The sequence below is a fragment of the Magnolia sinica genome, chromosome 7, assembly GCF_029962835.1.
Source record: "Magnolia sinica isolate HGM2019 chromosome 7, MsV1, whole genome shotgun sequence".
In the NCBI taxonomy this organism is placed as follows: domain Eukaryota; kingdom Viridiplantae; phylum Streptophyta; class Magnoliopsida; order Magnoliales; family Magnoliaceae; genus Magnolia; species Magnolia sinica.
In genome coordinates this window covers 2,389,035-2,404,599 of record NC_080579.1, presented here as the reverse complement: position 1 = coordinate 2,404,599, position 15,565 = coordinate 2,389,035, and the positions used below count along the sequence as shown (strand labels likewise).

At 42.0% G+C, this 15,565-nt stretch overlaps 1 protein-coding gene across 1 annotated transcript; it reads right to left on the bottom strand.

Annotated features, from left to right (window-relative positions):
• Positions 1 to 12,994: 12,994 nt before the first annotated feature.
• Positions 12,995 to 15,021, bottom strand: LOC131250822 (protein GAST1). Its single transcript, XM_058251162.1, has 4 exons — positions 14,865 to 15,021; positions 14,145 to 14,189; positions 14,014 to 14,047; positions 12,995 to 13,293 (listed from the first exon to the last, which is right to left on the bottom strand). The coding sequence occupies exons 1-4, from the start codon at positions 14,931 to 14,933 to the stop codon at positions 13,112 to 13,114; spliced, it is 330 nt and encodes a 109-aa protein (XP_058107145.1). The 5' UTR covers positions 14,934 to 15,021; the 3' UTR covers positions 12,995 to 13,111.
• Between the last annotated feature and the right edge of the window lie 544 nt (positions 15,022 to 15,565).

The window sequence follows — 15,565 nt, the reverse complement described above, 5'->3', positions numbered from 1 at the left end:
GTGGGTTTAGTTTGAGACGCCCTATGCCCTGTATCCCATTTCTGAGTGCCTGTGCATTAAGCACCATGTGCTGCCAGATCATCAAATAACTACCCGCCCCAAAAATATCAGAATGGTTTTTTAAAGGGGTAATTTTTTACTTTAGGCACCACCATTTACCTACCTTATCGGCCCGACTGACCACAAACATAGATAACCAAAGTAGATTCCTATTTGTACAGATAACCTATTTCGGATGAAATTAATCCTCCTTTTTCACCTGCTTTTTACCTGAACCCGAGGGGTATATCCATCCGTCTGTATCCTAAAAATCCTCTTCCGTGGCAATGTTTCTCACCGGCGAGAAAAATAATTACCCTAAAAGGCAGTGTCTATTTTAATAATTTTTTCTTTTTACAGACAAAATTCTGATGGACTGTGATAGATGATACACAGGCACTTAGAAATTACTCAGTAATGATGTATCTAATCCAAATTGGCTGTTCAAATGATGGGTCCTAATTTAGACGTTTCATCAAGAAATAGCTATATTATCGATCATCTAACTAATGTTCATTGGACAGTTAAAGAAACAAAATGGTCCTATTTCTAAGAAAGTGTCTGCAATCAGAGGATGGGATTACTTAATTAACCCATTTGATTTTCAAACTTTGATCCACAAATATTGGACTCCTCAATTTATCCTTTCATTTAAATTTATGTATGCTAGGTAAAGAATCTATAATTGGCCGTGTATCAAGTCTCATGCCTAGTCAGAGTATCAGATAACTTGCTTCCATTATGAACTACAATCGTAATGCACCATAAAAATGTAATAATCATAAATTACAATACTTATTAGATGAAAATGAAATAATTGGTAATCCAAACAGGCCTTTGTAATTTGGACAGTGGAATAGATGGTTGGTAAATTATCACTCTTCAAAGACTGCCAACCTGAAAAGAAAAAGGACACAATAAATAAAATTATTTAAAAAAAAAAAAAAAGTAACAGTGAAAAATAGAGCCAAAGTTTGGATGGTGATATTTCCTTCCATCACATGGCCGAGCCGGGCCAGTGGCTCATGGGCCCACTTGTACTAAAATGTGTCAATGCATGCATGGGCATATTACAAAATTCAGCCATTCATTTGATGGGCCCCAGGACCTAGAATCAGTTATGTAACGGCACACATAAACAGTCATGTAAATCTATTTGAAAGGAACGATTTATGATTTCTACCATGGCATGGATGGTGAAAAAAAGAGAGAGATACGAGAGAGATACTTCGCAACTCTTGCAAAGTGTGATGGATGATACATGGGCACTTAGAAATTATTTAGAAATTGCATACATAGGTTACAATTAATTCAAAGTTGACTGACCAAATTATGGATGCGGGCGCTTAGGATTTACTTAAAACTTGCGTATGCAGGTACCTAGAAATTGCTTAGAACTTGAATGATGGACACCATACAGCCATTTAGTTAGTCATGCAAGTACTTAGGAATTGCTTAAATCTTGCATACACGGGACTGTCCAAATTATTGATAAGAGGTAAAGGGACTATCGAATTGAAAATCTAGACTGTTGATTTGATGGGAACAATTTTCTATAGTGGGTGCTCGAAAAGAGAGAACCTCTAATACTCTGGCAAAGTGTGATGAATGATACACAGGTGGAGCTTATATACATTGGATATATTTTATTGAAACTAGATAATCAGGAAATACTTAGAACTCACATACGCAGGCACTTGGAAATTACATAAAACTTGCATGATGGATGATACACAAGGCACTTAGGAATTACTTGCTCACATAGGGGGCCATTAAATCTAACTAGCCTCTTCAAATTATGGATAGGAAGTAGTGCGAGCATTGTATTGAAAATCCATACCATTGATTTGATAGGAACAATTTTCTCGGGTGAAAGTGACAAAAAAAAAAAAAAAAAAAAAAGTTTAATACTCTAATAGAGTATGATGGATGATATGCATGTGCTTAAGAATTACTTAGAACTTGCATATGCAGGCAATTGGGAATTACATAAAACTTGCATAATCGATGATGCACAAGACACATGGGAATTACTTAGAACACTTGAGAATTACATAAAACTTGCATGATGGATGATGCACAAGGCACTTAGGAATTACTTAGAACTTGCACACATAGGCTGCCATTAATTCAAAAGAGACTCCAAATTACGGACAGGAAGTTGTAAGACCATTGTATTGAAAATCCATATCATTGATTTGATAGAAACAATTTTCTATAGTGAACGATTAAAAAATGGTAGAAACTTTTATACTTTGATAGAGAATGATGGATGATACACATGCACTTAAGAATTACTTGGAACTTACACATGCAGTCACTTGGGAATTACTTAAAACTTGCATGTTGGATGACACACAAGGCACTTAGGAATTACTTAGAACTTGCACACATAGGGTGCCATTATTTCAAACTGGACTCTCCAAAATATGGACAGACAGTAGTGGGACCATTGTATTGAAAACTCATACATTGATATGATAGGAACAATTTTCTATGTTGGGCGTAAAAAAAAAAAAATGTAGAAACTTTAATACTCTGACAAAGCATGATGGATGATACACGGGCACTTAAGAATTACTTGGAACTTGCATACAAAGGTACTTGGGAATTACATAAAACTTGCATGATGGATGATGCACAAGGCACTTGATAGGGTGCCATTAATTCAAACTAGCCTCTTCAAATTATAGACAGTATGTGGTGGGACCATTGTATTGGAAAAAGTAGGAACTTTAATACTCTAATAGAGTGCCTTAGATGATACGCGGGCACTTAAGAATTACTTAGAACTAACACAAATTGGGTACAATTAATTCAATCTAGACTGTCCAAATTATGGATGATATGTAGATAATCAGGAATTACTTAAAAACTTGCATGCGTGGATATCATAAGAAGGTTAAAATGGAAAAATCCAATGGAATTAGTTCAATGAATAAGTTAAGATTGTTGAACCAATCTGAATTTTTGGTCTGTGATTTCATGACAGTGGGCCCCACAATTTAGACTGTTTAATTTGAGAAACCTCATGCTCTATATGCAATTTCTGAGTGTCTATTTATTAAGGGTCATGGGCTGCTAGATTATCAAATAACTTCCCGCCCAAAAATATCCTAGAGTGGTTTTTTATGGACAAAAACTTTGATACTCTTGCAGAGTGTGATGGATGATACACAGGCACTTCAAATTACTCAGAAACCGCATTGATGAATGCAACTAATTTAAGCTGGATGTTCAAATTATGGGCCCAATTTAGATGTATCATGAACCAATTTGATTGTCTGACCATCGGATTGATAGACTTTCATTGGACGGTTAAAAAAGCACACACAATGCTCCTATTTTCAACAAACAATCCACAATCAAAGGATAGGATTGCTCAACCACTTTGATTTTGAATCTTTGATTTAGAAACAGTGGACTCCATAGACAATCCTTTAATTTGAATTAATGTATGCCACGTGTACAATTTCTGATTTCCTGTGTATCAAGTATCATACCCTGCCAGAGTATCAAATAGCTTCCCTCTTTCTTCATAGTTTGGACAGTGGCTCATTTATTGACGGTTAGTCCATCCAGCTTGGCATCCCAGTTGGTAATTTACCACTTTCCGGACGCTGCCAACCAAAAATGAAAGATAAAAGCATGGATGATGAAGAACATGACATCTATCCAGTAAAAAAAGGCCAAAGATTGGATGGTGATCTTCTCATCCCAATTTACAGTGTGGACCATCGTATCAACGAGCCGAATCAGCCCATTAAATGTCTTAAATTTGTGAGTAACTGGGTCCGTTGATGCTATCAACAGATTACTTGCTCTTATTGATAGCCTACTCAATGTCATCATGATCTTTTTATTTTTTTTTGCCTTTGCTTGTGAGACAACTTTTTAGTACAAGTCGATCGGATTAAAGGTGACTTCGATTCCATTCATGAGTTGTTAATGTCACTTGATACGATCAAAACTCTTATCAACTGGCTTGTACGGTTTTGCAAATTTGTAGAATTTATTACCTATTTCGACTTGAATCATTTTTAAAGATTTATAATTTAAAATTAGAATATAGAAAATATGCTAAGGCTCTTTGTGAGCAAAAGAAATTTAAAATTAGAGTTTTTTGTGGCATTTGAGATATATTCTCGAAACATTAAGTTATTCTATATCCTGTAACATTAATTATTATAGTGAATTCATTGTTATTTTATGCAATTATTTTTTCTTGCAAAGTTCTTTCGTGTAAAAACTTTTATGTTTTTTGTATGTTTGTTTGTTTAATTCTAATTCCAATGTACCTTTCACGGTAACTATTGAATGATCTAAGTTTCTCATACGTGCATATTCATTATTCTTTATAAAAAAAAAAAAAACAACTATCACATCAGGTCCAGAATTATCGGCCAGTTAACCTTCCCTCTTAAAAAATTATTTTTCTTAGATAGTTCCAGGGAATAAGAAAATGGATGGTCCATATCAATCTATTGTAAACAATTTAATCATTGACCTAAAGCCATCCATCGGTTGAGTCCCACTCTTATGCCGACCTCTAGCAAGAGTCACTTCCAGCTGCTGATTTTAACCGTCCATTCAATGGTTGCAGAAATCGGACCCAACATATAAGGCATGGTCGCTCCACTGTATATAAAAATCGACCAACCCAGGTGGACCACAAAATGGGCAACCAGCCAAAAACCTCCCAAGTAGTGGATCACTTGTAGACGTTGATGCCTCCAAAATCTCCTTAATTGGACGATCCTAACCTTTCAATTTACAGCCTGCAGATAGACAGTCGACTCACAGTCTGCTTAAAGACCAAAGATCAGGTGGCTAGGATCTTCCAATATGGGAGTGTTTTGACGCATGGTACATCCACGGTGTGGCCCATCAGGTCAACTACTCTCGGCCCAAAGGAGATTGAAGAGGTGCTTCGCAGCACACGTGCCAACATAGTGCAAATGTGGGAGATCCATGCCACTTATTCAAGAATCTCCACTTATGATGAGAGCGACACGTGTACGTTGGTCATCTTGTTTCTAACCGTCCATTTTCTCCAACGCATTTGAGCCGCAGATGGGTGTACTACTGGCCTGATAGTTTACATCAAGGCATGTTCATGGTGGGCCATGCCTGATAAGTGAACGGATTTTAAACACGTGTGCCTGAATGGTCTCTTGAATCTTTCCTTGTATGAGTCAGCTTTGGTGTTTGGGCTGAAAGTGGGCCTATTTGGGCTGGATCCAACTCATGTAAATCACCTTTTAGGGTAGACAGCCCATCCCTACTGGGCCAATAGTGTGTATGGATGGCCACAGGCCATACAAACCGTTTGGGCCAAGACTTAGGAACCGTTGGATCAGTTCAGGTCAGAAATTCAGGCCCATTTTAGCATCGGGGTAGGTCCGCCCTGGCATGGGGCCCACCTTGATGTATGTATTCTGTATGTATTCTATATCCATACCATTCATTTGTTTTTTAGTATCATTTTAGGGCATGATCCCAAAAATGAAGCAAATTCAAATCTCAGGTGGACCATTCTATAGGAAAGAGTGGTGTTTTTCTAAGGCCCGTATCCTAGTTTGTACTGTTCCGTCAACTTCTGCGGTCCTCTCGGTTGAATTCTGGCAACTTTCGACCTTTATCCGACGTTTGCGCACGATCCTAAGTCGAGTCCTACAAACCTAAGTTGACTCGATCCGAGACTTTTACCATTGTGACCGCACCGTCGCCGCGGTTCCAACACCGCGTCTTACACACCGATCTGATACCCTGTCCAGGAGATGTGGGCCCGTGTTCAGTTCGAGAAAAACACCGCGCGTTGCAAAACCCATGAGAATCTCTACGACTTGTCACCTCAATCCATCAATCAATCCCATCAAGGGTCAAGTACATGTCAAGTACACATCACCTCACACCCATCCCCAAGCAACCCCATAAGTCAATAAAGCCTTATACACGCCATACATTTCTTACACAAATTACCTCAAAAGTCAAAAAAGCTCTTACACACCCATCACTCACCACATCTATCACCCATCTCTCTCTCCCTCTCTTTACAACCCTCTCTCTCTCATTCTCAAACCATTTTTCCCAAGCAACCCCAAAAGATCACACGTCCAAGCATTTTCTAATCTCTAAGAGAACTTTGTGTGTGACCCACTTTCCCACTCTCTCATCTCCCATTTCAACCATCAAAATTTTATCTCCTCCGTTAGGGTCGAAGCTAAGGAGCAAAGGAAGCCAAGAGAGCAAGAAGAAGACGGTGGGTGATCTTAGATTTTGTCTTTCATTCATTTCTTTTGAGTTAAGGGTCCATATATGTGGACCCACTTTGATGTATGATTGTATGCAAGAGGGGCCCGTAGTGGCGGGGCCCCTCCGTTATCCCCGATTTCTCTCTCTCTCTCTCTCTCTCTCTCTCTCTCTCTCTCTCTCTCTCTCTCTCTCTCTCCATGATCATGGCCCACTTAAGATGAGCGTATTTTACTCATGCCATCCAACTGTTTGGCCACCTTAATCCCTATTGGGGGCCTGCATGACCGGACGGTCACATAGGCCCGGATGAAAGGAAACACAAATATTAGTTGGATCCAAACGTCCATGTGGGACCCACCATGATGCCTGTGTGCAATCCACACTATCCAGCGTACATAGGCTGGCTATCAGTGAAGTGTAGACTGACGTGGGGTGTACTGACAGTGTAGTGTAGCTGAGAGTGGGAGTAGCTAACAGTGGAGTGTGCATGGACAGTGAGGTCCATGGGACCCATCCTCGCCCTCCACCCCACGTGTGGGGCCACACCATGGCAGATGTGTTCTATCCAAACCGTCCACCGTATCTGGGCAGTGGGACCAGGTCCGTGTGGGCCCCTCCTTGGTGCGCGTGCACACCCAGCCCCATGGCTCAACTGGCAGACTGAGTGGAGATACCTCGTTTCAACACTTGAGGTCTTGGTATTGATCCCTGCAGGGGTGACTAACATGGAGTATGTGTACTGGCACGGGCGTGTGCTGACGGTGGGGTCCAGGGGACCCACCCACGTCATCCATCTATTCCGGTGGGCCCCACTAGTGTACATGTTTTATCCAGCCGTCCATCATCCTTGGGCGTGGGACCCACGTTCGTATGGGGCCCCCTTCGATGTATGTGCATGTCCAGGCCATCCCGGGCCTGGGCGTTGCATCTTATTAATATAATATTAATATATTATATTATAATATTACCTAGTATCATATGCTAGCTAGGAAGGGTGGGCCCTACCTGGGGCCACCTTTACTCCCCTCTTTAATGCAATAAAGCTGCACTACTGCAGCTACTTTATTGCATATGATATATACATTATGAGTCCGGATCCTCTGTTATCAGGTCAACAGAGAATTCCCGATACCCTAATTCTCATTGGCCCACGTCACCACTCACTAAAAACATTAAAAAAAAAAAAAAACAGCTTCGGACGCCAGACCATTAGGATAACAGGAATTTCCTGTTGACATGATAACAGAGGATCCCGACTCATACATTATATATATACTTAAGGGTGGGCCCTACGTGGGACCACCTCTGTTTCTTTTAAAGGCAGCAAAAAGGTTGTATGCTCGTACTTAATATAATATTAATATATTATATTTTATATTTGTTGGGGTGGGCCCTACGTGGACCCACCACTGCCTTCTTTAACTGCAGAAATGCTGCATGTTTAGCAGCTACGTAGCTACTCTTCCTTTGAACATCTCAGGCTCTGCAGGTCCCACGTGATGTACGTGTACATCCCAACTGTTCTGATGGTGGGACCCACTCTGGATGCATGAGATCCATCCCTATAGCGTGGGCCCCAATGTTGTATGTGCTTTATCTACACAGTCCACTGTTTGGACGGTGGGGCCCACCATGATACATGTGTTGTATCCAAACTGTCCAACCATTTGAGATGTTATATCATGACATGGGATAAATGAGTGAGATCCAAAATTCAAGTGGACCCCACCATTTGCAATAATAATGGGGTATAGTGACATCCACCGTTTAAAACTTTTTTAGAGCCACAGTGATCCCCACCCAAGCGGATAATTGGTTTTCACTTCATCTATCTCTATGCTAATTATGAATAGATCAGATCTCAAAATACATAAGGGTAGGCCCGATTTGAAATACATTTGGCCCATTTGACCTTGCCTATTTGACTCGGTCCATTTAAAGCAGCCCATTTGGCTTGGCCCATTTGAGCGGCCCACTCAATTGACCTAATGCAATATATGTGAGGCCCCTGAGCGAGGCCCAATGTGATGTATGTGTGGCCGTTATGTTGTGTATGAATTCCTTATGTAGGCCACTCCTTGGGAGTAATGTTGGTTTGATGTCCACATTGATGGGCAATGATGGTTGGATGTCCACATTGTGACCTTCCCTTAGGCCTTGTTAGGCCCTTTCTCATCATTTTCTTAGTGGGTTAACCCAAATAAGTGGGCGCCATTCGCCGTAGACGGATGGCTCCATGCTATCTAATTGATATAACCATGGCTGAGTGCCGATCTTTATAATATGGCTGATCGATTGATCACCTATGGACCCCACTTTGTTTATCTACTGATTATCAAGCCAGATTGTCGTGACCGATTTACCGATTTCGATCGTCGTGACCGATTGCCGATTCCGATTGACTTGACCGATTGCCGATTAGCGATCGAGGCCGTTTATCATGACCGATTGACGTGACCGATTTGTCGATTCTGATTTTTGACCGATTCCGATTGTCGTGGCCGATTGTTGATTAGGGATCGAGGCCGATTATCGTGACCGATTTCCAATTGACGTGACCGATTTGTCAATTCCGATTATCGATCGATTCCGATTGTCGTGACCGATTTGCTGATTTCGATTGTCGAGGCCATTTGTCGAGGCTGCCCACTTATTGTATATTGAGGCCCATTGGTCGTAGCCCATTGTGATGTATATGGGCCCATGGGACTGGCCCATTGTGATATATTTCGAGGCCTATGAGTGAGGCCCACTGTGATGTATATTGGCCCATGAGTGAGGCCCATTGTAATGTCCGTATTAAGGCTCTTAGTGAGGCTCCATGGGCAATGTTGGTAATATGGCCCATGGTGTCGAGGCCATGATGTCCATCTGTATTGTTACCGCTTATTGGGTCATTACCTTGGGCAAATGTCATGGATTAAATGTCCAGCATCATTCGAGGTTGTTGCGATGCTTGTATTGATATCCGCATTGGAGAGTTATGTAGACCGCTATAAGCGAGGTCATGATACATGCCCATACGCATCATCTGCGCATGTTTGTATGAGGATGTGTTGACTCATTGCATCATGTCATTGGGCGGATGTTATGAGACTCCTTATACGGCGGAGGTTATCTCACATGAGCGCACGGTACTGCGCAGGCATTGGTGATGACTGGATTGTATGATTCAAATGCTTGCTGTGGCCATTATGTGCTTGTAAGATTCTAATCGCCCTAGCGACATCGAGGACGCCTCCACGTCGCATATCAGTGGATAGTACATGATGGGACCCATCAGAATCGTTTGCCCGTTCCCCGGTCATGGTCGGTTGCCGAGGTAGATGGCCTTATGCCAGGAGTAAAAATTCCTAAGATCGCCTTTTACATTTGCAAAACGCCCAACGTCGAGACCGAGTGTATGTACATGAGGGCCCGAGTGCCGAATACCAGAAGGCCCCGTCTCCCACTGTGTCATGAGTCGGTTGGGAGGGTGTGGCCTTACTCGCCCTGAGTCCGAGTAGGCATAGCTAAGTGATTTTGACCACCGAGGAATGGTCGATCGACGAGCGTAGTATTGCGCCGCGGATAGTGATGTCTCTTCCACTTACCCAGTTGTGCACTTGATGAGGCGGCAGGTGGTGATGAGTGTACTAGACCTCAGTGATGATCCCAAAGAGGAATCGTACTGATATGTGGACTTATTGAGCAGGAATTGCATATTCATTCATTCATTCACTATCCACTTGGATTGGTAGTGCGTAACTATTTGTTACGTGTACTTTCGCATGGCCAGGATTTCGGTTAGACGCGCGACTAACCTGATATCAGGAGTTCACCACATTGAGTCTGACTATCCAAATTTAGGTATAGGACTGGTTTAGATAAAAGTCCCTTGTGATGGACCCCATAGCCTGCGATACTACATACTATCATCCCGACTTCACTCCAACTTGGTCATTTCATTCGCACCGCATATTACATTGCATCCGCAACATTTAACATTTTGGGTTGCCATGTTTCTGCATTGATATAGCCATTAATATTCATGCCTTACATCACATAGCCTTGGTACGGGTGATGACACTCATAAACTTATCAGTATATTTTCACTTATTTCGATATTGCATGATTTATGGCATTATATCTTCGGCATCTAATATTTGGCTCGCTTTGACTCTTCATTTGTGTAACTGATTTGCATTGTATACTCTGATATTGTATGACTCATGGACTTGTCAATACTTCCGCTGACTCTGATATTGCTTACTTGGCACTTACCTTGTGCACACACTTTCACCACTCACTAAGCTTTCTATAAGCTTATGCACGATAGATGCGTGCAGGTGGCGTCAGGTTGCAACAACATTGAGCTTGGAGCGTATAACGGACTTATAAAGTTTTGAATTTTGACATGTGTATTTCCTTTTCAGCACTGTATTCAATTGTTTATATTAGTGGATATGTGATGATGATGTTGCCTTTGTGACTTGGGTAAACTTGTGGTTATGCTTATTATGAGTTAAATGTACATTGGAAAATCCTCCTTGTAGGATCCCAGGATCGGAATCTGGCGTATGAACGCTGGGAGCCGAGAATGGGGTACTACAGAGGCTGTCGTCACCGGATTTGGCGATCGAAAATTTTGTGAGTCCGGTTTCCGAGTTTGGGGTGTGACAGTTTCCTCAATGATTATATTGGATTCCACGCACGTGTGCTACTTTGTGAGTAGCAAGTAGGGGTGTACATGAACCAAGCTAGCTCGGTTAGCTGGCTCGACTCAACTTGACTCGAAAAAGCTCTATTCAACTTGGTTTGAAGTTGAGTTCGAGCCATGTCAAACTGATTTTTTGAGCTCGAAAATGAGTTCGAGTCGAGTTCAAGTAGGCCCAGCTCGACTCGACTCTACTCGAATCGAATTCGGATCAAACCAATCAGTGACTCGATTACTTTGCCATTGATGTTGTTCACCAAGTATTTGATAAAATGACTCAACGAAGTGTGGCTGGTAGCAATGAAAGTATGTACATGAAACAAATATTTTTTTTCTTAGTTTTTATGTTGCTTAGAAGGTGTTTGATAAAATACATGTAAAACCATTGCTTCTGTTTCACATACAAAATGATTTTGAAGGTGCAGTCCAGGTGTTTGTGAAAATGCGTCAATGGCAAACTCGGCTTGATCTTGGCTCGAACACAGCTCGAGCTGGCCCGATCTGCTGACTAAACCGAGTGGAGGTGGCCAGTCAAGCTCAAGGACTGAGCCGAGCCGAGTTCAAGCTGAGGTCCGCCAGTGGTCGAGGCGAGTCAAGCTGAGGCCAACTCGACTCGGTTTGACTCAATGTACACCCCCAATAGCAAGTACATGGAAAATTCACTTGCCCAGGTAGAGTACTCTCAAAGGGGGCACTAGGAATTTAGAGCTATGCATTGAGTCGAGTAAGACCCACTTAGGGCTAACCCAACTCTACCCAATTTTGAAATAGACTTAATATAAACTTGACCTGACTTGGTACCGAATCCGGTATGCCTGACCCAATCCAAGTCTAGGTCTACCTGGATTAACCTGGACTGAGTCCAACCCGATCATAGGTACTGAGTCAGGTTAAGTCGGCACCAACTCAGGTTGAGTGGGCTGAACCACAACTTAGACCTTAATTGCACTGCTGGAATTGTAGTATTTTCATCGGTTACATGACATCTTATATCTAAAACATTTTATATCCACAGTCATGTTTCCGATTGAATCAGTTCAGTATTAAGTCAGATTTTGAGTCGAGTCATGGCATGATCTGCATTTGACTTGGTTTGTAATCAGATATGAAAAAGTCTACGTGATATGAATCAACTCACCCAATCAATTCAGATCAATTTAGGTTTAAACAAGCTTTGAGAGTAGAGTATGTCGAGTTGAATTGTCATGTGCCCAACTATAACAGTAGGTGGGTGGATTCCTGTACGGAGACCACTTTAATGTATTTTACTTACATTTAAGTCATCAATCATGATCTCAAAACTAAAGCATATCTAAATTTTCGAGGAACAACACTTAAAGAAGATAGTGATGATTGAACACTAAAATTTTCCTACGGGCTACGAAAGTCTTAAGCTAAGATGATATTTGTGCAGTCCCTTCATCCACGTTTTTGTGACATTATCAATACGTTTGATGGAAAAACAAACATTTTGGTGGCCCAAGATGTTTTTAATGGTAGGTATTTAATCACCGTTGTTTTCCATGATATGGTCCACTTAAGATTTGGATCTGTTTCATTCTTAATATAATGCCCTAAAACGATCCGCCAAAGAACGGATGGACAGAAGTCCGAAGCCCTGCCCCTACAAGTTGCATGTACACGTGGCGTACATGCGTATGATCTTCTCCAATATCCACTGGTTGAGAATTACACATTGCGAGATCTGGCCGATAATAATCACCATGTAGGAGATCCTGACCCTTGATCAGGCAAGCCACTGTTGAACATCCCCCGCCTTAAAATCACCAGTTCTGCTGATCACGTGGGATTGGGTACCGTAATTCAATTTATTCAAACCGTCGATTTTTGTTGCACATGCATGGCCCACCTGATGATTCGACCGGATTAATTTTCATGGTGCCGCATTGTCACTGTTGGAAAACAGATGAACGGACCGGATCTCACAGATCTTGTGCCAGTTTCATGAGTTAGCTGTAAGTGTACCATTATCTAATAACATTGTACAACACATATAATGAGACTTTCATTAATTAAGGAAAACAACATCGAACTTGAGATGACACGTGGCAAAAGATGATCCAATCCGCACGTGGGAGGACTGATGATGATTGGCTGGAATTACGGGCACTTGGGCCCACCTCTCTTGGTCTTCCAGTTATTGTAGCAAGGGCAGAACTGCTTGTTCCCGTACGTGCCGGGTGGCACACACAAGCATTTGGCGCAGCACTTCTGGCAGTAGAACATGCACGGCTTCTTATATGCAGTGGCCGAGCATCTAGCCGTGCACCGCGGTGAACATTCTGCACGTAAACCACAAATATGAGGATATATTTACAAGATCAGAGCCGTTCGTCAAGTGGACCACACCTTGATAGGTATATATGCTAGAAATTTGGCTATTCCGGACATTGAACAGGCCTCACATATGTAAAAAGCATGGACGGTTAAGAATGATTATCAGTGGTCCACATTGATCGTACTCTCGTGGGCCATCTGATTACCGCACCACCTTGATTTTCAGGCCATGGAGCATAAACGGCTGGGTCCACTTGATGAATGGTCTTTTTCTTCAACCCAAATGCCACATTGGCAGATGTGGCATGCGCGGACCACCAGACCAAGTTACGACCGTGGTGGACCACCATGTTGCGTATGTAAAATCAGCACCGAACATTCTCCAGATAATCCACATTAAAAAACCATATGGTCCCCATTGATGGAATAATGTAAAAATGCAATCACAACCGCTAATTTCACACGGTGTGGCCTATCTAAGTTGTGAATCTAGCTGAATTTTGGCCTTAGGATGTAAGGTTGAGGATGGAATCTGATGGACCGAGTAGATTTTACAGATATCAAAAGTGGACCCCACAGACTTGGCTGTTTCAGAGGATTCCAGTCCACCGACATTTAAATTGGTAGAGTACCACATCTATGTCACATGGTCGGTACTCATGTGTCCACCACCGGATCAAAGATCAACGGCTGTTAATACTCGTCAATTAGCATTAGCTTCTCACCTTGAGGATGTAGGCTTCCTTGAGTGGTTCCATACTACATAATCCAAGCATGTTAATGTCAGCCAAACATACATATCCAACGGTTGGAAAAATCAAAAGTAAATGCATGACTACAGTAATCTCGTACTCACCATAGGAAGGTTGGTAGGCTGCGCCTCTGGTGTCTCCGCGCCAGTCTAGAAAGATTAATGGTCAAATGGTCAGAGGGAGAGATTGAAGAATTGTGAGGGGCAGGATAGATTAGTGGCTGTGATGTTTGAATCACAGTCCATCTATGGTAGGGCCAGCTAGATGGATGGACCCGATCGACACATAACCTAAAAGACCTTTAATAGTGGGACCCACTTATAGGAACAGTTGAAATTTTTGCATGGTCGATGGGATAGACTCATGTAATAGTTCACCCATGATTTGAAAATGGTGGTGACTCATTCTCCTCACATGTAGAGAAACTAGTTGATGGACCATCTCTCTAAAATGGAAGTAATCAAGCAATCCAAACCATCCAATTGATGGCCAACTAAAATATTGAGTGGTCTGAATTCCAAGCACAAAATCAGATGGTTACTATCATCTTATCCATCCAAATTTTTGGGTTATCATCCATCCATAGTGGCCCACGGTTCCAACGGTCTGGATTGTGGTATAACTATGCCATATCAACGGTTGGATTAATGTTGGCTAATGATATGGGCATTATTAATCATCAGCATTAGAATAATGACGAACCATGATAGTAATCATTGATTATGTGGGCTCCCAGTTTTTAGATTGTCTGAAAACCGTACAACAATACCACAAAGTGAAATGACGAAAATAACCCTAGAGAGAGAGAGAGGGAGAGAGAGAACCTCGTCTTGCTTCGAGAGTACAAACATCATTGCAATACAGAGGAATGCAATGGACAGACTCCTCGCCATAGCTGAATTTCAAAAGGAGAAAGAAAAAGCAAAGGAATGGAAGAGCTTCCGATGAGAATGAGGGAGTTTGGATGGCCACTTTGGGCTTTTATAGGCCGTTGATTTTGGGTGTTTTCCTCCTTTCATGCTTGGATTAATCACCCCACAATGATGCAACGCTATAGTTCTGCAACAATGACAATGACATAAAGTGCAACCGGATTTCACAAATTACCAAACTACCCCTACCCAGGATGCACCTGAAGCACTGTCGTCTCATCTGAAAATGACGGATGTGCCCTCATAGTGGTGTACGGAATCACTTTTGCCAGCATGGCAAACTAGTGTGATATCGAAGCCGTCCATCAGGATGTGCATTCATCAATGGATGGCTAAGAAAAACTCACACAAGTTCTTTATAGCTGCCCAAGTGGGAAGCAGATTGGGTGGGCCCACCATGATGTATGCGTACATCCACACCGTCCATCCGTTTTGGCAGCTCCCATGGGCCCAAAAATGAAGAAGATCCAAAGCTCAAGTGGATGAAGGGAAAACACAAATACCAGCTTGATCCAAAACTTTTGTGGGCACCAAGACGTTTTTAATGATGTGCATTCCATCAACATTGTTTCCTAGTGTGGTCCACTTGAGCT